At 41.8% G+C, this 26,044-nt stretch overlaps 1 protein-coding gene across 4 annotated transcripts in view; it reads left to right on the top strand.

Moving 5' to 3' along the window:
• UBE2T (ubiquitin conjugating enzyme E2 T) overlaps positions 1-26,044 on the top strand; it is a 370,592-nt gene that overhangs the window by 35,594 nt on the left and 308,954 nt on the right. For all 4 annotated transcript variants that reach the window (XM_044076503.1, XM_044076500.1, XM_044076501.1 and 1 more), the window contains exon 2: positions 11,444-11,556. In XM_044076503.1, coding sequence (XP_043932438.1) covers positions 11,448-11,556 — 109 coding nt within the window. In that variant the 5' untranslated portion in view covers positions 11,444-11,447. The remainder of the gene's footprint in view (positions 1-11,443; positions 11,557-26,044) is intronic.

Genomic DNA, 26,044 nt, shown 5'->3' with positions numbered 1-26,044 from the left:
CCAATTTTGCAGCCTTTTTTTTGGGGGGGGGGGGTAAAATGGTTAGGTATTCACCTGACAGACCTAAGATGCAGGGTTTGATTCACACCTTTAAAAGGGAAATTGACTGACTAGGCTTAAAATGGCCCCCAAGGGCAGCTAGCCTACTATGCAACTATGAACCTAATTAATTTATTGCATAGCTTTTGTGGTGCTTCTATGTAATTTTTAACTACATTTATAATTCACCTCGTATTGATACTTGACGAGGAGTCTAAACAATATAATCCTGTTATTCACCCTATACATCCAACAAATTGTTATAGCAAAGCCACACTAGAATATTGACTGAATACTGTTAACTTGGGGCACAAGCCTAAATTAAATTTTTTTTAAAATCTACTATTCTTTTAACGGATACTTTAATCCAGGAACTAAAGCTTTTGTTCTTGTCTTTCGGCTTTTCCTGGTTAGGGGTTGCCACAGCGGAACTCCGGTCCGCTAATGATTGGCAGTAGATTTTTTACGTGCTGGCTTGCCGGGCCTAACGCACAACCTTCAACAAAGGAATGCCCATTCATGCATGTCGCCACACAGATGCTCTAACTGAGAATCGAATGGGCAACGTCTAACTGAGGCGACAACGCTACTGCAGCACCACCACATTCCCTTATTCCTTGACTCCTTAGGACTTGGTACACTCGAGAAATATGTTAAGAATTGCCCAATGCTGACAGATAACCTTTTACAACTTGCATCTCTCAGAAATAGTGTCACGTCCCTGGCCAAATTTGTGGCCACACTCTCCAAATGCTTCTTTTGGGCATCACTTGCCTACGCCACTCTCTGCAAATACCCGCAGTTATTATACGCTGAGGTACTTGCATGTTTGTTCAAGCTTTGACAGACTAGTAGGTGCAAGGCTCAAATACAAACAGGTGTGTCCGTGATTTATCTATGAAGTCACTAAGCACACTGGTTCTACATTCACGAGGCTGGCCTAAAGCAGGTACACTGAGCTGTCTCTCAGGGGTCATGACTGTCTACATTGCACAAGAGATCTGAAGACTCGATACCTGACAGATGAGTGTGACCTGGTGGTGGCCCTTGTTGGAGTAAATGACTTGGCATGAGAAATCCCTGAGGATGCAGAGAGAGACTGTCATTACAGAGGTCTCCATGTATGTCACAAATGCAGGAAGGATCCTGGTATTGAGTGGATTCCTTGTAGCAACAAAAATGATTAATAAAAAAAAAAAAAGAGAGAAATTGGCTTTAACAATTGGCTAAGCACCTGGTGTCTTAATGCGGGGGGGGGGGGGATGTCAGTATGTGCCATCTTGGAATGATGCATACTTGCTTTGTCAAGGATAGTTTGCACCTTGAATTCCAAGGATTCTGCACACTGGCAAAATGTTTTGCCACCCCTGTTGTGCTTTTTTTTTTTTTTTTTTTAAGCAGGGTCTAGCTGATGGCCCTCCCAACTCTACTTAAAGTCCTAACAACAAACTGCCCAGACCTTGAGGCCCTCCTGCATTTTGAGCACTCTCATGTATGTATTGTTATAGAAATCTAGTTAAGTGCTCATACAGCGCTCTCTTTCTGTCTGGGTTTTTTGCTTACCACTCATTTAGACTCGATAGAAATTGTGGTGGTGTGCTTATACTTATTATAGACCATATTATCTCGAGACATATAACCTGGTGAGTCACAAGTGCAGCTTAGAGATTCGAATTATGCTAAATATCAGTTATCCGATCATCACATGCTACAGGAACCTCTGTCTCCAGAAAATTGCACCACATTCCTAAATATTCTTAATGCACTTCCCATAAGTAGGAATGCTGTTATATTGGGTGACTTTTTAGATTTTTATAAACAGGAGCTCCCTATGCCAGATTGTCATACTTTGACTTGGTTGTAACAAATTTTAGCATCTGTATGTACCATCCCAAAGGTATCCCCTCACTGGTCAACTCGGTCCACAGAAGAGTAATATTCTCCTTCAAAATCTCCAAACTGTTAGAAAATAGTATCAAAGAATTCAAGGATTTTGAAGGATTCAAATCTCTTACAATTCTGTGAAGTTTCTAAATTTAAGTAAAAACCTATTACTAATTTGTGCTGGTGCAAGTAAAACATGTCTGCATAACTGCTCAGTATCAAAATTTATTAAATTCAATCCCTTAGATATCCCTGGAAATGGGAAGGTTTAAAAGCAAAGCAGCATTGTTGTCTGCAAGCATCCATAAACTACAGTATATAATTGAGGAAGAAACTCCTAAACCTATATAGCAGTACAAAAGACCCCAAATTTAATGAATATCAAACGGGTAAGAAACTAAACAAAGACATCAGAAAAGCAGACATCCCATGAATTTAGACGAACTACAGAAGCCAAGCACTAAATCCTTTGGTTATGTCAGAAAAATAAAAAAACACTCCGTATTGCTTGGAGCTAATTCATAATGATACCGTGTACTCTGTTCCAATAGATATAGCCAATATATTGACAGATTTAATGCTAGCTTCACCCGAAGGGCAACTCTTCCAAGCCCACTTATTCCTGATGGAATTAAACCATCATCGAATATAACATACTGGAAGTACTCTCCAAAATGAACACCTCATTCATGGGACCCAGCAACATTCTCGGTTGCCTAATTAATAGCATTAAATGAGCATTGGTGGACCTACTCCAACCTCTTCATCCTGAATAAGTCACTTTGGTATGTGGGAGTGGTGCACGGCTGTTGTGATGCTGTTTCACAAGGGTGGCCACACCACTGACTCTGGGAATTACAGACAACAAGTATTGTATGCAAATGGCCTAATTAGTTGTGATGTCAATCTTCTCAAACCCGTCCCCAGCAGTTTAGTGTTAAGAGCAGAGGCCTTCTAATGAATCTGGTGAACATCTTAAAAGGGTTACTCAGACCATAGACAGTGGGCAGGCTGATCACACAGTATATATTGACCTTGCTAAGACATTCAATACTACACAACGTGCAACTATTATAAGTAAGCTGAAGGAGTTCCATATACCTTTTGTATTTAGGTGGATAGCCATCTGGCTCAGGGATAGGACTCGCACTTGTAAAGAATAAGGGGTGTGTCCTCCAAGATCGTGATGGTGGACTGATCTGGGAGCTCTGCAGTTCAGTATCTACTTCCACTTATCAAATGGGGATATGTGGTTAGCAAAGTCTGTGGATGAGTGTAAGTTGGGAGTTATCGTCCCCCCCCCCCAATATATAGGCAGACCAGCAGGAGCTTACACTTGTCAAAAACTTGCACATTAAAAATGGGCTCAAACATTTGGTAAACATTTCCTAGCTTGTAGCATACGTAACACACCACTTCAAAATGAAAAGGTCTTGAGATACCTAGGTACTTGGGTGGACAGCTCCTTCACGTTTGGCCATCCCATTGCAACAGTGGTTAGGAAATCCTTTTACTTTGTACAACTGATAAGAAAAGCTATTTCTTCCAGATAAAGAAGTCCTTGTCTCATTTATAGTCCACATTGATTAGAACCATCATTGAGTACAATGCCCCCTTTTGGGATGTACCTTAATAAACATGTCGGGCAGTTGAAAGACTCCAGAACATAATTTAAAATGTTCACTACCAAGAAAAACTGGAGGATTTATCCTTGTAGTCCGTTTCATATAGACACCTTAGGGGAATTCATTGCCTTGTTTTTAGGGCTGTGAGGGATCTAGTAGTCCAAGAACTTCACTTCCATAAGTCCTTCCAGCTGACACTAGGGACAGAGGTCTAAATCTACTCCAACAAAGAAGAGGATTAGACTTGATTACTCAGCAGCTTCAATGGTACAAACTCCTTGCCAAGTTAAGCAGTGTGCCACACTTTTTTTTTTTCTGCTTTTAAGCCGGACAACTGGATGGCTATTCATAAATTCACCCCGGTAAGATTGACATGGCCCAGTCCTCCTTAAAAAGAGAGGTATGACCTAAGGGTGGCTCCTGTGAAGTATAATTTCTGTCCAGTCTTCCCTCCTTTTTTTTTTTTTTTTCCTTCTGGGTCCCGATTGTCACTATTGCAAATAAAGTTCTAGTCCCCAACTTTAAGTAATATTTCCTGCCAAAAGCTGATTATTATTTCTCTCAAAATTTCTTAAGTTTCATGATAGAAGTTTTCAGTAGAATATAAATACATGCCAGTGTAATCCTCCTCCTTTGCTAATGGGCCCCTTATTTCCAGAACTTTTCCCCCCTTGTCTATCACTATTGTAGCCCTCTTGTGAATCAGCACCCTCCCATTTTCCTTTGTACCTGGTATTCTGTTGAATAACCTTCCTGAAGTCTTTTTTGTCAAATACATATGCATCTCCTGCAGCATTGCTTTTGCACGTTTGCATTTCTCAAGATAAGATAATTCAATAGGCCTTCATTTTTGTGTATAAATGTAAGGCCATTTACATTCTAAGATAATATAGAGTAACCATTATGATAAAAAGTAGTTGTTCCTGCCTATTATACAAGTCAGTTTTTCAATACGTGACTTTCCAACTTTTATCTTACATTTAGTCACTGACAGGCTGAGCTTTTATAGACATTTCTTCTCATCTCAGTGTGAAGGTATATATCACATTTTTCATGAGTTGCTTTCATGAAAAGCCACCAACAAAAAATATTGAATCTGAACACCCTCATCCCCTAACTTAAAACTCACACAAAAGTATGTGCATTTTTAAGAAATTAAAATTTAACCCTCCAGATAGGAATAGTTGCCCCAAATCAACAGCTGCACCCACAGGCATTTACCTAATCTGAAATTAAGATTTCCCATGCTAAAGCAAATGTTACAATGTGCAACGTGTGTTCCCACTTATGATTGCTTTCTGTTCTTTTCTTCTCTCTCTCCTCTCCCAGATGTGATTAAACAGCTTGCATGCTTTTAGTAAGCATTAACTTTTGGCCCTAAAATGCATCCGCTACATTTAAATAAAACAAAATTATGTACTGCTCTGTTAAATGCATAGGTGTTAAGGCTGCATTTCCCTCGGCAAAAGAATTCTCAGACCTCTCAAGATTAATTGCTTGCTCCTGCAGACAGCCTGTCCCCATGTAAAAGTAGCTATCATTGTTAAAAGAAAGGCTAACAATTTTGCAAACGATTTAAGAGTCTTTGTAAAAAAATCACTCTGAGCACAATGTACAAAATTCCCCCTGTTCAACTGCCTTCAGTTGCAGACATATATATTTTCTCCTACCGAGAGCATTTGATAATGGGGTGGCAAAACAAGTTAATATTTGTGCAGATGCAAGAAGCCATGCATTTTTCATGCCTTACAACATTGTCTTTTTCGAGCTGAATTTCATACCCCTCCAAAAAAGAAACTTGGATTCATAGTTACGTACTAGGCTAGCTACCTTTGTGGGCCATTTTAAGCCTAGCCAGTTTCCCTTTTAAAGGTGAGACTCCAACTCTGCGCCTTATGTCTGTGAGGCTAATTTGTTTTGTAACTTAAGTCAAGGACCTTAATCTAGGCCTCCACCCTTGTAAATACAAGGGAACTTCATCCTAAATCGGTACACTGTTACACCACACCCCCACATCAGCAGCCTAAGGTCACATCATTGTATTAACTTTAACAAGCTAAAAAAGGCAGGACAGAAGCAAGTTTGTGTATAGCATATATTTCTTACAACTAAGATAAAGTACTTGTTTAGTATGTTTAACCTATACAACAGTCACTGAAAAGACCCCCCCCAGCATACTCCCCCAATATTTAATATCCCTGACTGCATAGTAAAAAACTAATTTACAGAATAGCTTGCAGTTTTTTTTTTCCATGAAATGTTTTATACAAATACTAAGAACTACTTGGGGTTTCTACTTTTCCCCCGTCTGTGCCCTTTTAAACATTAATGCCATAAAGAGGTGTACATACTTTACAGTCCACCCACAAGTTTAACAAACTCCATAAGCTTCAAAGTGTTGCTGGTCTTCTGATATCCATCTCCCAAGTCCAAGGTAAGATTTATTAACACCTGTGCTTTTTTTCTGTGTCCCAAGTATTTTCCTTTGAAACATTAGAGAAGATTTCACTGTCAGTCTCTCTCTGAGCTTTATTATAGAAGGAATGAGAAGCAGACTCACCCTGCTTACTTGATGGTTCACTTTTTGCTGGATAAGCCTTTTTGCCATCTTACCCTGTTCTGTATTCAAAAATGTGTTTGATCCTCCAGGAGAAATATTCTGAAGATGGCTGGATAGAGCTGCTTGAATCTCACGCCTAACTCTCTCTCTCTCTCTCTCTCTCTCTCTCTCTCTTCCGGATTGCTGAAATTAATTTGCTTCTCCATTTTCCACAAATACGTTGTCTCCACATTTTAATGCTTTTCCTAACTGCCACAGTGGATCAGTTCATTCTGCTGACATGATAGCAGCCAAGGCATTAGTAAAGATGCATTCTCATGGCTAGGTTTGGAGCATACACTCAATGTGTTTTTTCAGTTGGAAAAAAAAACTTGCTGTGAAGTCTGGTTGCTTATTTGTGCTTTTATAAAATGAACAGCCTTTTCCCTGGTATCTCAGGTTTTGTCTGCGGGTTCTGTCTTCTAACTTTTTGCTATTCATTTGAAACCGTTCTTGAGAAACCTCCTATCGAAACAGCCTTTTCTTCATTTCAGTCTCTGAAACCACTCTAAAAAGTCTTGTCTTTTCAGCCTCTGATTTTTTTTTTTCTGTTTCAATTTTCATCAGTTAATATATAAGGAAGTTTTTCCAGTTTTACATAACTTGAGTTGATACATTCATTCGAGGTTTCTTGTATTTTAATACCTTTTAGTACATTTGATTGATTTTAATTTCCTGGAAGCTATCTATTGTACCAGTGCTGAACCTTTGACTGCTTTTTGCTGAACAGCTGCAGTATTCTTTCCGGCACATGTTTTCTCCTCTCCTTTTCTGGTTGATTTTTTTTTCAGGGTCTTCATATTTCTTTGCTGGCATCCAGACAGTGTACTTGCTATCCAGTAACTGGATTCTACGTAATTGACAATTTTATTGGTCTCTGGTGGAATACTGCACTGATGCATGGTTAAATGTACACATCTCTTCCAGTTACTATGTCACATCTTCCACTAGCAGTTTTCAAGTAATGAACTTGCCTATTTAAGCAGTACTACTACTAAACATAACCTATTTAAGCAGTACTACTGCTAAACATAACCTAAATATTTCACTGCAGACTCCTAAACTAACCACATAAAGCAATACAGATATGTTCAACATTTTGCTTCTTGCCAACACAGTTCACTGCACATCTCGGTTAAGTCAGGCATGACTGAAAATATACGCTGGCAGTAAACAGTATATATGTATGTATGCATATGTAAAATGGGTGTGTGTATAGGTTTGAAATTCCGTTGTCAGGTAGTGAAACAACGTGGCAGGCACTTTTCAAAGAAGCACAAAGCTGAATTGGACTACAACAAATTCACAGTAGCGTATGTGCAGTGTAATTCTGTAGTCTGAGTTCAGTATTATGAGTGGAGATCACGGTACAATGGGGAACAGGGAATTTACCCTTTGCCTCACTGTAGTGTGATTTTGGAGTTGGGTGTATATAATTTGCAGGGGGTGTGAGGGGCACAGCTCACATGGGGGGGGTACAGGGGCAAGCCCCCCCCCTGCAAAACAGTAATAAACATGTGCCATTGATTTGACAGTCTAATGGTAAGTTATGCTGCATAGCTTGGGTGACTGACGTCACCTAAAGCCATGTTGAATTACATTGAATGCAGGCACCAGTGAACTGATGGTCGATATTGTATACGAGTCAGGATTACAGTTCCGACTTTATATTTTAATTTTTAATGACATGACGGAAGTGCTTTCTGCATTTCAGTAGTAAACCTGTGTGTACACATTATATATATATATATATATATATATATATATATATATATATATATATATATATATATATATATGTATATGTACCCATGTATATTGTGTATACAACTCTATTTCAGCAAAGTATATGTAGTTCTGTAAAGATTAAAGGAGTTGTCTCCTATACTCTTGACAGTATGCTTTGCACCACACAGCATAGGCCCCAGTTTGTACACTGTGCTTTTTGTAATAAAGGTAGCACCAATCTGAGCGACATGGTCCATAGTTTTGGACTAGACTCTGCCTCTTTGCCTCCACAGCCATGTATGGTGCATAAGCTGGCAGCACATGGTCCCAATCTACTTCTGCCGGCTGGCCGACAACACTTTTGTCATAGGATGACTGATATTGGAGGCTCCGCGTTTTATGATTTGTGCGTAATCATATTGTGCAGAATGCAACTGCAGTAAACCTCCTGGATGCAGTAGCTAGGTCATGCTGAAGGGCACCCTCAGACTCCTCCAGGTAACAAACGGGATTTCAGCAGGCCGAGCACTTGCTCAGTGAGAGTGTGTGTGACACTGGTGTTGTACCTTTCTTTGGCAGTTCCATAGTGTTGCAGACTGGAGTGGTTTAGTGCTCAGTAGTACATTTTTTCAAAGTACAACTAATGCCATAGGCATCCTACTATGCATGAAGAGGTGGTCAAATGAGCTTGTGTGCCAGACATGAGAATCATGGTCACTGCCAGGATGCTGGGCTGACACATTGGTGGCACACTCCCATGTATCACTATTTGGCAGTTGATGTAATGGTAGCATTTCCTATTTTGGTACCTTCCCCCGTGGTCATGATGGGGCCCTAATGGCAACTTGGTTGCTATCACACCAAGCACACATCATGGAAACATACCAGCCTGAGAAAGGCACACATGACTCTGGCTTGGTGCCGCAGTGACACTGGCATATAAATATACTGATCAACATGTCCCAAGAGTGAGAGTAACTGTATCCTTGAGGCAGAAGCCCTTTAAGAACTACCAAACATGTCCCCAGTGTCTCTGAAAGGTCCTTCTAGCAAGGATAGTGAAGACACTGCATACTTTAGTATCCAAAGGTATAGTAAGGCCATGCACATTTCACTATTCTAGCAAGAATTTCTTGATTATCATTTGAGTTAATCTTTGTCTATATATACCCATTCTTGGCCTGTGAGCTTTTTTTGGGCACCTGCAGTTTGTTTGCCCGGGTCAAACAGCTCACAGCGAGAATTGGCTAGACTGGCAGGAACAGCAAGCGTCATTATCAGTTGCAAAGTAGAGCTTTTAAAAAGAAAGTATGATTTTGCCTTTTATGATGACTCTGCATAGTGCCAAAATGTGTAAACAAATAAAAAAAATCTCCAAGTAGGAAGAGGGTTCATTGGAATAAATACTTCTCCGCCTCTTCTCATTTCCATCTCATAATTTGCATAAATTGAAACTGGCCTCTGTGGATTGAACTTTATTTCTTGTACAGTGTGATTTTTACCCCCCCCCCCCCCAAGTTTTGCAAACTAGTTCAGTCTTTAAACATTTTGCTCTGATTTGAATGGCATATTTTCTCAGACAAACCACTGCGTTGGTGGTGCTGCGGTAGCGTTGTCACCTCACAGTATGACGTTGTCCCGTTCAATTCTCAGCTAGAGCGTCTTCTGTGTGGAGATATGCGCGAATGGGCATACCTTCATTGAAGATTGTACGTCAGAGCTGGCAACTCTGCACGTAAAAATCTGCTGCCAATCATTAGCGGACCGGAGTTCCGCTGTGGCAACCCCTAACCAGGAAAAGCCGAAAGACGCAACAATTTCTCAGACAAACCATGAACAGTGAACCACAGTACAGAGGGCAGTGGTCTTTGAACAGCTCTTTCGTGCTTTTAGCAATTTTGTTGCCTTCATTTTCAGATGCAAAACCTTCTCCACTATGCATGTTTATCTAAAGTCTGTTTCTTGTTCACTGTGCTTTTTCTAAATTTGTTAGATTTTTTTCCAAAAAAAAAAAAATTTAAATCCCAACATTGTTGGCATAAGAATTTATGTAGCATAAAGCTGTTGTCATCTGGGGGTAATTCTACACTAAAAAAATTGGAGTCTTGCTTCACCGGTACTTCTTTTTTTAACCTTTTTTGATAGGCTTGGATCTACTTTGTATAATTTTTTTCCAGAGATCCAGCATGGTGTTTGTAGTGACTAAAGGTAATAATTTTATGGGGAGATTAGAAATAAAGATGTGAGGGATGGGGAGATCGTGTGCGTTGTTACTGTGGCTTGAACCTTGGGACTGAATGAATGTGCAGTATTATAGAAGCAGCTGTCTAGACTAGGAAGCTGGATGCCTTTCTGTGTAGGACTGGTGCTGGGTCATTAAAAAAAAACATGATTGGAATGTAGTCCTATCTGTGGCAGAGATGAGCAGAGTAACTTAAGTAGTGGTTCAGCACTCTACTTAACGGACAGGATCATAATACAGCCCATATGAGTAAACTGGGAGGAGACAGAGGTAATGTGCTTAGTAGAGACCTGAAATGGTAGCGTTATCTATAGAAGAACTGCATACATAAAATCACCTCTGAGATTAAAAAACTTAAAATGGATTCATGGGGATAGGGGCTATTTGATGGCTCACTTTAAAGTGCCAGATGTTAATTGATGGACTTTAGATTTAGCTATGTTAAAGCTCAAGCCTTTTTCTTGATGTGCTACTGCAAACAGGCTTCAAACCATAAAGTAAGAACCTGCTTGGGAACAGCAGTCTTCACATGTTCTGAGATGGGGAGGCAAAAGTTCTCTAGCAGTGGGTAGTTGTTTTGAGAACAAGTAATCATCCAGCAGTGCTGTTCACACTCCTTACCAGTTGTAGTCTAGCTTATTAGAAGTGTTGATTTATTGGCTTCTGAAAGGTAGGTGATCACAGTGGAACAGTGCTCTGGAAGAGCTCCAGCAAGCAGGCATGAAGAGTTGTATTGGAACACTGCAAAACTGATATTGGGCAATAATAATTTTCCACTTTGTTCTTAGCAGCTTGATGTCTCATTTTGTGTATGTCCTCTTGAACTTGTGGTGTGGCCTAACCATAACCTGTAGAACAGGAGCATTCAGTGTGCTTCAGAAGTGCATCGTTCATGCCAGGGAGACACTCTGCTGCTGCCACTGGCCTTCACTCTTCTTCTTCCAGTAATTACATAGTTATGAGTTGTAAGTCTACAGCATTGCATGAGAATCCAGTAAAGTTTGCTTGGAGGGCATCCTAGACATTATCAGCATTCTCTGTATTACGTTTCTTCAACTGTGCCTTAGTTTGTGGTCTTTTATTTAGCCTGCTGAAGAACATGCTGCCTTTCCCTCAGTCTGTGTTTGTGCTTGGTTTATATTCTGAAGCATAACTTCTGTACTTCTGTTTGATGTCTCTTTGTGATGGACTTCAAATAAACATCCTGTAGCACTACTGGTGGCATAGAGGAAATAGTCCTACATTCTTGTGCTGGGTGTGGCTACAGCTGATTGTTAAGCAGTGTTTAGTTGCTGCTGCACACTAATTGTTGTCTTTAACTTTCAGGGCAATGCAGAGAGTCTCCAGACTGAAGCGAGAGCTGTTACTTCTGTCCACAGAGCCACCACCTGGCATCACCTGTTGGCAGCGAGAAAACCAGATGGATGAGCTGCAAGCTCGTATGTATAGTGCTTGAATCTGTCTTTTTTTATTGATTTAACTGTTGAAGTGCAATTCCTTTATTGGAATTACTATAGGAAGTATACGCACTTATGTCCATATTCCATTTCACCATTTATTGTGAATAGAATGTAAATCAGGTAAGCTTATTTTAAGTAACTAATTTGAGAGCTGAATGAGAAAAAGTGGTCTTGCCATAATGTTCCATCTGTACTGTTGATCCTCGTTCAGTCATTATGTATGGGTATCTGTTCTGAGCCGGCCATTTTCCAAGCTCGCATCAGCTTCAAACTCTTGAGCTAAACTCTTACAACAATTCCCCTCTCCCTGTTGCCTCAGATTGAGTTTGCAAGTTAAAGAAGGTAGTGACTATCTCTGGTCAAATAACCTATGAGAACTGGATGGTGAGATCCACTAGAAGCCACAGGAGGGGGAAGGAGGGAGGGTCGTAATGACTGAACGAGGATCAACAATACAGATGGAACGTTATGGTAAGACATATCCTCTTTGTCTGATATTGTTAATCCTCGTTCATTCCTTACGTATGGGACAGAGTCCCCAGCTACCTCTATTCCTGGGAGGCTCTCATGGAAGGACATTCCTGAGCACCATAGAACTGAAAGATGCTCTTCCCCTGGAGGCCAAATCCAATTTGTAATGATTAATGAAGGTATGAGGCGTAGCCCAAGTTGCGGCTGCACAGATGTCCTGTAAAGAAGCTCTGGCATGGAAGGCAGCAGAAGTTGCCACCGACCTAGTTGAATGAGCTTTCATGGTAGTAGGCAACGAGATATTACGTTGTGTGTAAATAAAGGTCACACAGTCCTTCAACCATCTAGCTGATGTGACCTTAGCAACAGCCGATCCTAATCTAGATCCAGAAAAGGCCAAGAATAACTGGTCAGATTTACAAAAAGGTTTAGTCCTGTTGAGGTAAAATGGATTTGCCTGTGTATATCAAGGGTATGTAAGCAATACTCTCCTCTGAATGGTTGGGAAAGAAAACTGGCAATTCATTGGCTTGATTAATGGACATTTCAGAAATCACTTTAGGCAGAAATGACGGATTAGTTCTCAGACACTCTTATCTCTATGAAAAAGCAAGTATGGACTCTTGATACATAAAGCTTGAAGTTCAGAAATACGTCTGGCAGAAGTAATAGCGACCAGAAACAAGGTTTTCCATGACAAATACTTGAGGTAGCAAGAAGATACTGGTTCAGAAGGTGCCATTGTCAAAGCTTGTAGAACTAGTGATAAATCCCATGGTTGAATAGGTTCTCTAAAAGGTGGCTTCATATGATTCACACCTTTTATGAAGGCCTTGCACAACTTATGGGACATGAGAGGAATCTTGGACACCCTCATGATTAGAAATTGCAGCCAAATTAACTCTAGTGATAGAGGCCGATAGACACGATTGAAACAGGTTGGCCAGATAGTCTAATATCGACATTGGTGCTGAAAAGGGGTCTAGTTTATCTTTCAGCCAACAGGTAAATCTTTTTCCACTTGCTCAGATAAGTAATTCTAGTGGAAGACTTATGAGAAGCAATGAGAATATCACATGCTGGTAAAGGAAGATCATTCTGCCTGGCAATCAAGGGAATTGGAGTAACCAAGCCATTAGCTTCAGGCTGTTTAGGTTGGGATGAATCAGGTTCTGTGGGTGTGAGATCAACTCTGGGATTGGCTGGAGGATCCATGGTCTATATAGTAGGTGAGGCCAAAGGAATGGGATCCAAATCTGTCGTGGCCAATATGGTGCGATATGGATTACCTTGCTCTTCAACCGCCGGTCTTTCTTCAGAAACTGGGGAATGAGAGGAAAGGGCAGAAATGCATAGAGAAGACCCGAGGGCCAGTCATGGACTAGAGCATCCCTGGGAGACTGTCCCGGAGGGGAAATCAGGGCGAAGTAGTTGCTGCATTTGTAGTTGGCTGGGGATGCAAAGGGATGCAAAGAGGTCACAGCAAGGATGGCCCCAGCGGTGGAAGATCTCCGCCGCTATCAAGGGATTCAGGGACCACTCGTGAGGTTGCAGAATGCATTTGCTGAGTCTGTCTGCTATCACGTTGGAACTCCTGGGAATGTGCTTTTCTACTGTTGGTAGCCATCGCCCATTGCCATATCCTCATGGCCTCAAGACAAAGGGGGTAAGATTTGGTTCCACCTTGCTTGTTGATGTACCAGACTAACTGCCATGTTGTCTGAATCGCAATTGTACCAGACAGCAGCAGGGGATGGAATGCTTGCAATGCCAGAAGCACCGCCCTCAGCTCTAGAACATTTATATGCAGATGGGCCTCCGGTTGGGACCAAGTGCCTTGGACTGTCTGTCCCTGACATAGCCCTCCCCACCCCATCAGGGAGGCGTCCGTGGTTGCTGTGGCCTTGGGTTGCTGGGGGAAAGGGGGTGAGACCATTGAGAGAGATTGTGTGACATCCACCTATTTAAATCCTGTTTGCTCCTGTGGGTTACTAGAATCATGGCTGAAAGAGTATGCTGAAAGGGATACCATTGGGTGAGCAGTAGCCATTGTAGAAGCTTCATGTGAAACCTGGCCAGGGGAACAATGGTGATGGATGCTGCCATGGAACCCAACAGCTGTATGACAGAGTGAGCTGTAGATTTTTCCTTTGAAAGGATTGGAATTAGTTGTTGCTTTATCCTTAAAATTCTGTGCTCTGGAAAAGCAGCTCTGCAGTTTTGTGTCCAAGATAACCCCTATGAATTCTGTCGAATGAGATGGGGTGAGACTGGATTTCTGCCAGTTTATAGTTATGCCTAGCCTTTGAGCAGCGAGGAGAGAGTATGCCAGGGCTTTTTCCAGTAGATGTCTGGTAGGGGTGGAAATGAGCCAGTCATCTAGGTACGGAAACACCTGGAATCCTTGGAAGTCCCAAGTGAGCTGTGACAACTGCCACGCACTTTGTGAACACTCTCTGGAGGATGTAGAGAGTCCGAAGGGCAGTACTTTGAACTGATGGTGACTGGCTCCCGCACAGAAGCGCAGAAATCTTTGTGATGGCCTGCCCACCTTTATGTGGTAGTACTTGAAGATCTATAGAGCACATCCAATCATCTTTTTCCAAAAGCAGGAGGATAGACTGTATAGTGACCATCCGGAATTTTTGTACTCTCATACTTGTTCAGTATACTGAGATCCAGAATTTGTCTCCAGTCCTCAGTTTTCTTTGGCACCAAAAATAGTCTTGAGTAGAATCCGCATCCTATCTGGTCTGGAGTGACTATTTGGATGACTCTTTCTGAGCAGCTTTTCTGTCTCTAGTGCTGCTTTTTCCCTTTGACTGGGTGGAACGTCTGACGGGACAAAGATCTAAGGGGATATGATCTCTGGTTATGATCCTTTGTACCCAAGAATCGGTGGTGATAGTTAGCCAGGCAGAAGGGTACAAGGAGAAACGTCCCCCAACCACCTCCAGAGGAAGGGAGATGGGCTGCTCTTCAGGAGCGCTGGTAGGATTGACCAGGGAAAGAATCCCTGGAACCCTGGTTACGCTGTCCCCCTCTGCCCCAAAAGGGGAGTCTTCCCTGTGCGTTTCCCCCTCCGCCTCTGGGGGAGAACTCTGCCTGTATGTCACGGAAAGGACCCTGAGATTTCTTGAACCATATCTTCCCACTCTTTTGGTTTCGGGGGAAAAGAATAACTGACACCTATGGCAGAAAGGGTCTTACTGTCGTGTTCACATCTGGCCAGTGTGCTTTTAACTTTGGGCCCAAACAATGAGGAGGGCTCAATGGGGGCATTAAGGAAGGAAGACTTAAAAGGTTCCGCGAAGTTGCACAAGTGCATCCAGGCCATCTCAAGACCACAGCTGAACCCACCGCTCTAGCTACTCCTTCTGATGCGCGAGATTAATCGCATAGAGAAGTTTGATATTGACTCAGTGGTGGCCAGCTGAGAGGCCACTTTGTCACAGACCTCGTCAGACACCGCACCAGCTAAGGTTTCAGAGCGCTCAGAAACCAGATCCCTTTGAAGCCTGGTAAAATGTGCCATATAATTCCGGGACTTGATAGCAAAGGTGTGCTTCCAATTCTGTCCAGGGCCCCGGGACTCTGTTAGGCAGATGGACAGTCTGGCTTTCTTCTGCCAGATCCTTTTTTGTTGCGGCCGCCATCACCAAAGCATCTACAGGAAGACCTTTGGACCAGTGGCGGTCTGAAGCAGGAGGGGACAAGATCTTATCTGGCCTCCGGGGAATAGCTTCAACAGTAATCGGGGGGCCTTCCAAGCACGCTGCACGATGAACTTGACAAGTTCATAGGCAGGTGGAGTAACCCAGGAGGTAGGGAGCCGGGCGCGAAAAGCCTGCAGGAAAACAGATTTCTCAGGGATCGGATTAGAGGGCTGCCAGTCACCTCTCTGTTTCAGAATTTCAAGGATATCACCAAAGGATACCTCAGAGGGTAACCGAGGGGATCCTTCTCCCTCATCAAAATCTGTGTCTTCGGTGAGTGACTCCTCTGTGGAGTCCATGTGCTTCATGTGCTTCCTCCTCTTACACTAACCTTTTCCGGTGTACCTCCTTAGCGGGAGAAGCTGGGGAAGACAAAATAGGGATTCCTGAGGGAATATGTCCTGAGGCCCTTGCACTCGGTGTCCGCTAGGTGCGACTTGTGAAACCAGTGTACCAGAGGAGGGCGGAGGTATAGATAGTCTGGTATTGCCAGCAGCAGCGAAGGCCTTCTCCATCAGTTGGAAGGCTGGTCCACCCGGAGAGTAGTGTATGTCAAGGACAAGGGGCACTCCACCCCAAAGTGGCTCAGCTAGCAGACGAGTCCCTGGATGGCTATGGAGCAGCAAGCTATGCGTATCGCAGCTGACTTCCTGGGTCGTAGCAAAACTTTCCTGCCACGAAGGCAACTGCGGTTCCTTGGTGAGATCCAGAAAGGGAACCGCAGAAGGGGAAGACTGTACTATATCCATGGACTTCAAAGGCAGTGAAGGAGGAGAATAAGAAGGTGTCTTTGGAGATGGGTGACCTCCCAAGGAAGGATCCTTCCTGGGGGAGGTGGAATACCTCTGGCCAAGAATGCCTGGTCCACAAGACGCAACACATCATGTTCAGAAAGACTTCTAGTGGACCTCAGAGACTGGGAGAAACAGGCCTGTCCACAAGAGGCAGACTTTGTGCCCATCTCATCTGATCGCACAGAGGACAACTGTGCTGAGAGACTGAACTATGTAGTCTGCACCGAAGAAATCATCGGTGCTGATGTGATTGTCTGCACGGACAGGGATTGGTGCTGAAGTGGTTGTCTGTGCCGATGGAACCGACAAAACTGGAGTCATTAATTAAGGCCTCTGTTCCGAGGAAGATCTCTTTTGAGTCGATGCGGTCAAGGTCTGCGTTGACTGGTCGGTGCCGATACAATGGTTAATGTCTGAACCGAGGAGACCCTTGGTGCCGATGTGTAGAAGGCTGCAGGAGAGGACTGAGCCAAAATCACTAGTGGAGCCGAAGGCCTCGATGCTGAAGATCTGGGCACCAAAATCACTGGGGCTGACAGAGCGCCGGAGCCGAAATTTTGGCCTTTTTAGATTTTGGTTGGTGAAGTCCCCAGCCGGGGACGAAGGGAAGGATTTAGCCTTGGTAGAAACATCCATTTTCTTATGGGCTTTGGGAGGGGTTGAGACCTCTGGCCCAGAAATAGCCTCTGAAAAGGGAGATTTTAGAAGTCCCTTCAGTAACGGTTTATTTTTCCTTTCTAACAAAGTTCTATTAGAAAAGTTTTCACATATATCACAAGGTGGTTCAACAGATAAATGGGAACCTCCCAAACAATACACATTGTGGACACAAACTGCCTACTTCTGATGTACACTATCAGAACACCACTTAAACCCCGGACTACCCTTTTTATTTGCCATATTAATAAATAGAAAAGTACCAACAATGGTACAAGAGAATACCCGAAGGTATGAAAGAGAAAAGGAAAGGGATTACCAACGATGGTAAGAAGAAATTACCTCGCGGTAAAAAGGGTAAATAAAGGACAGAAAAAAGGAACCAGAGGAAAATATGAACTCCTAGATGCGATGGGGCAAGAGACAATACAATATCAACTTTTCTGGCAGAAAAGTAATTTGTAAAGCAATTAAACAACAATTGACTGTACTTGGCTCAAGAGAAGTAGCTTGACACTACCAGATGGCAACGCAGTAAATGAAATCAACAGGGAGAGGGGAATTGTGGGTAAGAGTTTAGCTCGAGAGTTTGAAGCTGACGCGAGCTTGGAAAATGGCCGGCTCTGTTCTGAGCTCGGAACAGATACCCATACGTAAAGAATGAATGAGGATTAACCATATCAGATCTTGAATTTAGGAGGGCGGATGATGGGGTAGGAAGGATCTGTCAATATTTAACTAGTCACATGATTAGGTTTAATGGGGCTTATGAAAAATTTTTAAATTATTACTTGAAATATAGGCACACATACACTAGTAGAAAAGAAAACTAACCATATAAGCATTTGTCATTTATGCATTATACGTTACATGTATGCTTTTTTTAAGAATTATTCACTTTTTTTGCCTTCTTTTAAACTTCATCCCACCTCCTGAACTCTTCATTTATTATTCCCATAACTTCGATATTTCTATGTAATTTGCTCCTTCCCTTTTCTAAAGATCCCACTTGTAGTTTTTTTTATATTAATCAGTATTTCCGCAACAGTTGGTTTGGACTTTGATTTCCATTTTCAAGCTATTCCTTTTTTGGCAGCGAGTAGCCTTCGTTAGTAAAGCTTTACTATGTATAGGCAATTCAAATTCTGTGCCCCAGCTCATGTTCCCAGCTACCTCTTTTCCATCACACCTCCACCATTTGCTGTCTACATGAGGAAATTTTTTATGTAGTCTGTTTAGGTCCTAACATACCTATGCAGCCACTTCCAAGCAAACCTCATAAACCTTTGTAATTGTCATATACTTGGGAGATCTACAGATGTCCTGCCATTGTTCCTTTGTAAATTGCTTTCTAGGGTCTCTCCATAGTCACTTCTAATGTCTGAGTGATTTTTAGAGTTCTCCTGCCATATGTTATATGTCCTACTAATTTATCCCTTTTTAACAGCAGCTTCTATTCTAGACTTGACTTAAAACTCTACCACAGCTGGTCTTGCACTTAGAACTCTCCTATCCCTTTCTGTTCTCCTGTAGTCTGATAGAGAGAGCAGTCTGTAACCTGCATTCCAAATTTCTTTTTAGCCTCATTCCAAATTTCTTTTTGCCTCATCCCACTATATTACCTTTCCTTCAGTTATTTGCTCCCTATACCTTGGTTCCTTTGCAGTAAATTCTATCCGTCTTGCTTTTCTACATACCGACTTGCAGTCATTCCTATTTGCAAAAATTCCTTTCTTTATTCTGTTGTCTTAGTTCTTAGAAAACTTTGTGTAATAATATCTGTGGTTCTTGTTCTATGATCTGCATCCGAAATCCTATTCTCTCCTTATTTCTTGACCCCCCCCCCATTTCAGCATCATCCTTTTCCACTTCGATTGTAACATTCTACTTGCGTTGTGTATATGAACCTTAACTACATAGCTTTAAAGTGTCTGTTCAAATAGGGTAATCTTCAATCACGTTCTGTGAGGTGGGACTTACGAAAATTTTTGATGTTTCATAGGAGCATAGGCTGACTTAATGAGCTTACGAGTTGAAAAGAGCAGTGACTTCACAAGTTCAGACTTCCTTTTGGAGAAGCACCAGTGAGCGCTTGTTTTGTGAGCCTCACTGTATAGTCCATTTGTTTATTGTAGCTGATACTGTTTTGTAGCATTAGCACTTTTCAGGAAAGGTTTGCCTAGCTGAGATCACAAAGCAAAGCTTGTATAGTAAATGTTAACTCTTCCTCTGGACTGGTGTCACTGAGAGGCCTGCATACTGTCCTGGACTGATTGTGCAGGTCATGGCCTTAACTCTCGCTTGAATGGGGCTGTGGTTGGCTCAGTTTGCTGCTATGTGCAAATAGTGTAGTGTGAGATGTATGAAATGGGAATGTACAGTATGTTGTAGCTTGACGGGCAGAGTTTGTGTGTGGTGTACTGGTATACATAAGCTTTTATGCTGTATGATAGGGGTTATTTAGATATGAATTTCAACTGACATTTTAAAACTCGTTGGCAGTTTAGTACTACCCTTTCACTTCAGAGATTGGCAGGCCTGTCCTGGGTGTGCATACATACTGAACTCCATGGTAACTGGACTTTACTGATGAAGGGGACATGGGACATTTTGTATCGAACCTAGAGGCATGCCTACTGAAGTGAATGGCAAGCTCTTTGATACTCCTTCTGTTCAGTGGAAACTAGACTAAACCTCTTACCCACCTACATGTTTTTTAAAAACTATATGAAGGTGGCCACCAAGAAATTCACATGGTCTCCTTTATTTGGGTGTTATGTTGTGTTCATAGAATCCTAGGATGTTGATAGGCTAATGGCCCTGCAATCTTTTTAAGCCTAGCCATTCATGCCCCAATTTTCCAAGTTATCCATGTCCAGTGACTAGACTGGCTTTGGTATATGCCTGTGCCTTAAGACATCTACATGCTGCCCCTGTCGTTAAGGGATACAGGTGACAAGCTAGTGGGAATTTGTGATTTCCTGCCCATTGGTCCAAACTGCATTTGAATAAGCTCTGCTTCACATAAATGGGAGTCTGTTCCAGAGAAGGGTAACTTTTGAGAGACATACCTGTCCCTCCAGCATGTTTTGTTTGTCACAGACAAGGTTTTTAGATCCTTGCATTGGGTAATTCTTGTGCTGTTTTGCGATGTGTAGCAGATCCATCAGGTATGGCTCAGAATGCCTTGTAGATTAAGCATAGATCACTCCTCATTCTGTTGAAGGCAGAGTACAGGGACATGACGAGGCAGTACGCATAGGACATCTTGGGTTCTTTTAGTGAGGAATCTCTGTGGCTGTTGCATATGACTGGTCAGGTGAATGACAAACGGTGCATTGTACCCCATTATTGTTTTAATGAGGGTTGAGTATAGTGGGATTATGATCTCCTTAAATCGTTGGGTTAATGGAAAAGTGAAATATTTAACGTTGTGAGAGTTGCAGAAACAGTTACTAGCTCCACATATATTGAGGAGTAGATCAATAAAACCCTACAGGTTTGTCCATTGACTGATAGCTTTACTGTTTCACATTTCTGATTTTACTTAGTGATGTAAACCTAGACATGTATTTTTGTTAGCTTATGTATCCTAAATGGTGACACTTTTTCTGCATTTGTCTGACCATGAAAAGTGCCTGCCTGACACTGATGCATGTTAAAAGAACAGTGTGCATTTGAAACAGTGATTTTCTGTCTAAAAATGAAATATATAATGGGAGGGTGGGGATCTCGTGTCTACTCACTACAGTTGCCCACTTGGGGCCCCCTTTGGTAATCCTGTTCTCATCTACTTTCCATAGAACTACAGTACCCTAATTCTCACTAGTGATTCCTAAAGTAAAGAGCATTGTCTTTTAAACTGCAAATGCATTATGTTTTTGGGTTACATGTTACCATTCCACTGAGATTTTTTTTAGAATGATACTGACTAATCCCTATTGTTGGCAGTGGCGGAGTACTACTCGGAACCCCTATAGAATAGCATTGTCTAATCCTTGTTAGCAGTGGCCGAGTACCACTCTGATCCCTATAGAGTGGCACTGGGAAAGGGTGGCACTGGGAAAGGGTATCATACCGTCTTTGATGAATTTACAGACACTGACAGCATCTTGTCTAAAGACGTGAAATAAGTCTGTCTTTCCCTTGTTGCTTTGTATGCCTCCACTCACGAAAAAAAAAATATTTTAATTGTTCGGTGCCCATGTAGGCAGAGCTGCTCCACCTAAGTTATTGATCCTTGTAGAAACAGTTTATAAGTTTCAGTGTATTTTAATATGCTTTTCCTAAATACAAATATTTTTGGTAGTGCTATTAGAATACAGAATTTAAAGAGCTATGTACATATTGTACTGGTATCATTTCAACAGCTATGACTGTGATTCTATAATACTGAGTTAAGAAACATTGTCTTTGTATCACCAAGTATCTGTGACTGTAATTTCTTGGGCCATGAGAGCTGCCTTCTGTTTTGCATCTCATCTCACCCTCGCGATTGTAACAAGGTGCAGTGCCTTTTGCGACTAATATCCCGCTGTGGAATTTACTGTAATTATTTGCTCCACTTTTGAATTGCGCAACCTCCTTTGGAAAGCAGTTCATGTATGTGTAATATTAGTACCACAGTCTCCCTGTAGTTCCAACATGTGCATTTTTTTTTTTTTTTTTTTTTTTTTTTAAATGCTGCCAGTTTGGATTTTAAATCCTCTGAGGTACTAGTGGTATCTCTCTTCGCCTTTTTTTCCAGGACGTAACAGCATTTATCACTGATCTACATAAAGGTGATCACATTTACCTCTTACAGCTGTAGGCATTACCTCTTACAGCTGTAGGCTAATTTCAGTATTGCCAGTCCTAGCTAAAGTGGTAGAATGCAGACCGAGATTTCTTCAGAAGTGTGGAGTACTGGTCCTGTCTAGGTCGCATGGTCGTAGACTGATTTCATTATCAGTAACATTTTAGGCAGCTAACAGTTTATGCAGGCTGTATTACAAAGGACAGCTGACTGGTGTCCTCTCTTTGTTGATTTTAAAGAAGCTATCTTATGGTTATTTTTCCACTAAGTTTAACTGAATTAAGTAAAATGTTAGGTTCTCCTAAATCGTGGCTGACAGTATGTTGCTTCAGAAGTACAAGCCGTCTTCTCTATGCCTGCCCTTAACTATTTAGGGATACGTCCTGGAATCTGTACGGTTATCTATTTTTGGTAAGTTGGGCCCGCTTTTTAACTTCCATATTCCTGCATCAGGTTGTACACAGACAAGACAGTGATGCTAATGCATATGCAAGTCCTGACATAACTAACTTTAGTCTGATAAGATTTTGTCTCTATACTTATTTTGTTCAATCTAGAAAGAACCCACCCAAGAGAAAGTGGCCGAGATCCATACTAAAGGGTTCCATGTCCAGTATTGATACCACTGGTGAAGAATCCTCCTGGTCTGGAGGGGGAAATTGTGGGCACTGTGGGTTCACCGGTGCAGAAAGAGGAACTCCAATGGCCCTTTGGGTTTAGACCCAGGAGGAGGAGGGGGGGGGTCAGGAAACATTGGAGTAGTAACCAACATGGAGGCCGAGATCCATACTAAAGGGTTCCATGTCCAGTATTGATACCACTGGTGAAGAATCCTCCTGGTTTGGAGGGGGAAATTGTGGGTACTGTGGGTTCACCGGTGCAGAAAGAGGAACTCCAATGGCCCTTTGGGTTTAGACCCAGGAGGAGGAGGGGGGGTCAGGAAACATTGGAGTAGTAACCAACATGGAGGATCTAATACAAATGTTTGCGAAAAAATGTTTTTAATATTTCATCTCATAACCTCTCTCCTGTTGAAATTGGTAAACTAAATAAAAGGTTGTCCTTTACACCGGGGTTCTTTGTCCCTGAGGATGCTTTTGTTAATAATGTATTAACATTTTGTAGAAACCTTTAATCTAAAAATATTTTTTAGGATAGAAAATCGGATATGTCGGATGATTTTAGATACCATAAGTCTGGGTTTACGCCACCCATGAACCACAATGTGCTCATGTTCCAGAATAGGATTCTTAAAGATCTACATTTTCTCTCCAGCGAGTTCACTCCCAAGCCGGATAATATTTCCAAGATTAAAATGGGAGTGTATATTTCAAATTTAGACAATAATCATGAACTGGTTATCCTAGGGGCTGACAAGGGTGGGGCTGTGATAGTCCAGGACTGGACACTGTATGACGAAGAGGCTGAGACAACGTTTGGATGCCCGCTACTATACATACATGCATATTGACCCCACCTCCTACTTCAAGAAACATTTTGCTGAGTTTCTTGAGTCAGCCATGGAGGAAGGTATCGTCGCCAAAACCACAAAGCAACATTTAACTATCTCTGATCCCAGCCGACAATATATATATTTTTTGCCTTAAATCCACAAAGATCCTACCAATCCACTAGGGAGACCTATTGTCTCTGGGAAGGGCTCATTGACTGAACCCCTATCACAGTTCTTTACAAAATACCTCAAACCATTATTGAAATGGGTACGGGCTAGAATCAGGGATACCACAGAGTTTCTTCAAGTGATTTCGGAAACGCAACTTGAACCAGCTTGGTTATTATGTAGATTGGATGTGACAGCCCTGTATGCCAACATCCCCCATTGGGCTGGTATAGATGCCCTTGAATTTTGGCTATACAAATCTGAACGTTTACCCCCCTGGTTTTAACACATTCTTGCTTGTTCTTGCGGAACATGTATATTATTTTTTGTAAAAATAAAGTTTCCTACAAGTTCAGGGTACTGCTATGGGGGCATCATTTGCGCCAATATATGCAGATTTGTTTATGGCATATATCGAAGAGCAGCTTATTTATGATGACTCCCTTAATTTGTTCATGGGTGAGATGGATATCTGGAGAAGATATCTGGATGGTCTGAAGATCAGATGTTGAATATCTTCAAGAATTTGTTAGTTACTTGAATGCGAATAAATGAGGAATTCATTTTACATTGAACCATCATAGGGATAATGTCACATTTTTGGATGTTTTGATATCCAGGGCACCTGATCACACTTTAGTTACTGAAGTGTATCGCAAATTCCCCGAATACAACTCCCTGCTCCAGGGCACCAGCTATTATCACCCCATATTTGTAGGAACATTCCTAAATCACAGTTTGAGGGTAAAACGGATTTGTTCTGAGCCGGCCAAGCAGAAATACTATAGGGATGCATTGAGGTCCAGATTCGGGGACCGAGGGTGTAAAATGGGGGAAGTCTTACAAGCCCAGAATAAGGTTGATAATATGACACTGGATAGCCTTCTCCTTTTATAAACACAAAAATGTCACCGCCTAGGTTTGTGGTGACTTATGGTAGGAATACAGGTGCTCTGATGGAACATGTGCAACACCACTGGAATATATTGCTGGCTGATGCTACTCTAGTTGAAATGCTGGGGGATAGATGCCATTTCTGTTTCAGAAAAGGGAGGAATTTGGATTCCATCTTTAACCATTATAAAAAAGGATACCTCAGGGATACTCTACAATTAGAGGTCCCCCTAAGAGGGTAGTCTGTAATAGGTTGTCACCCTTGTGAACATTGTGTCCATTGTCCCAAAATTCTTAAAACTAGGACTTTTAGTAGCAAAAGTGCATCTCCGGTTTTTGATGGCCCCATTTTTTGCAAACTGTAATTCCGATTGGGTTATTTATGTCAGTTGTCAATGTTCTTTTTTATGTAAGGCAGACCTCTAGACCACTTAGAATTAGGATGTCAGAACATCTTAGTGAAGTGAAAAAATCATAAAATAACAAATGCCTTCTACAAACATTGTTTAACACATGCTAAAACATCCTTCAGTTTTACAATAATTGACAAAATTAGTGGACCAAGGAACAACGAAACTAGTTGGCATGATGTATTAAACAAAAAAGAAAAAAGTGGATAATTAAATTAGGAGGCTTATTAACACCTGGTCTAAAAGGTCACGTGTTTTATATATTAGTGTTGAAACCGGTCTGTTTTTTCCACTCTTGTATGTGCTTTTGCACTTAAATTAAAGAATTGATTGCTGCCTGAATTGCTGGTCCCGGTATTATTTTTATGCATGCATGGTTTTTGGGACCTGGCAGTAGCTGTATGTGCAGGGTTATCGTTGCATTTTGAGTATCTTGTAGAATTCCCAGGTGTTCCTAGGAAGGCTGAGAGATGCAAGATGTTCAGCATATTGATCAACTGCTGCAGTAGCCTTAGCTGTATGGGTTAACAGCCGGCCAGCTTCCCAAGCTTCAGAGAACCTTCCATGTGCCAAAACTGTCAAGCAGCTTGAGCTTAACGGAGTAAAACATGAAGCCCTTCAGAGTTTTACTGCTGCTGAAGAGGATGCTTTTCTGAGGATTGACCAGCTTGTGCTTCATTTGCAGGGAAGATATGCTCCCTTTGGGGTGGAATTTCTAGTTCCTGAAATGTATTTGTTTTACTGCTGTTCACTAAAGGAAAGTTATTGTAAAGCTAGGATTGCTGTGTTTTAACAGACTGTCTCAATACTGTAACTTACTTTTAAATGGAGCACTCGTTTTTCCTGTCAATTTAAAAGTAGTGTCAACGGTTTAAAACCATAGTTTCTGTCAAAATTGTTTATTTTTCCTTGGGGCTGCCATAGTGTTTTCAAAGTGCTTTTCTGTCAAAAGTAACTTGTGGACTGTTTGCTGCTCATTTTCCCCTGGAAAGGGGCACCATTTTTGGACTGACCATGTTGGAACAGACTACCAGTCCCATGGTCAGTCCTTCTTCAAGCCACAAAAAAAAAAAAGTTAAACAGCCTTTGCTACCACCACAAGCTAGCAA

This window comes from Protopterus annectens, chromosome 7.part0 (genome assembly GCF_019279795.1).
Source record: "Protopterus annectens isolate FY-2018-M chromosome 7.part0, PAN1.0, whole genome shotgun sequence".
In the NCBI taxonomy this organism is placed as follows: Eukaryota; Metazoa; Chordata; order Ceratodontiformes; family Protopteridae; genus Protopterus; species Protopterus annectens.
This window is presented reverse-complemented; position numbering and strand designations above follow the sequence as displayed.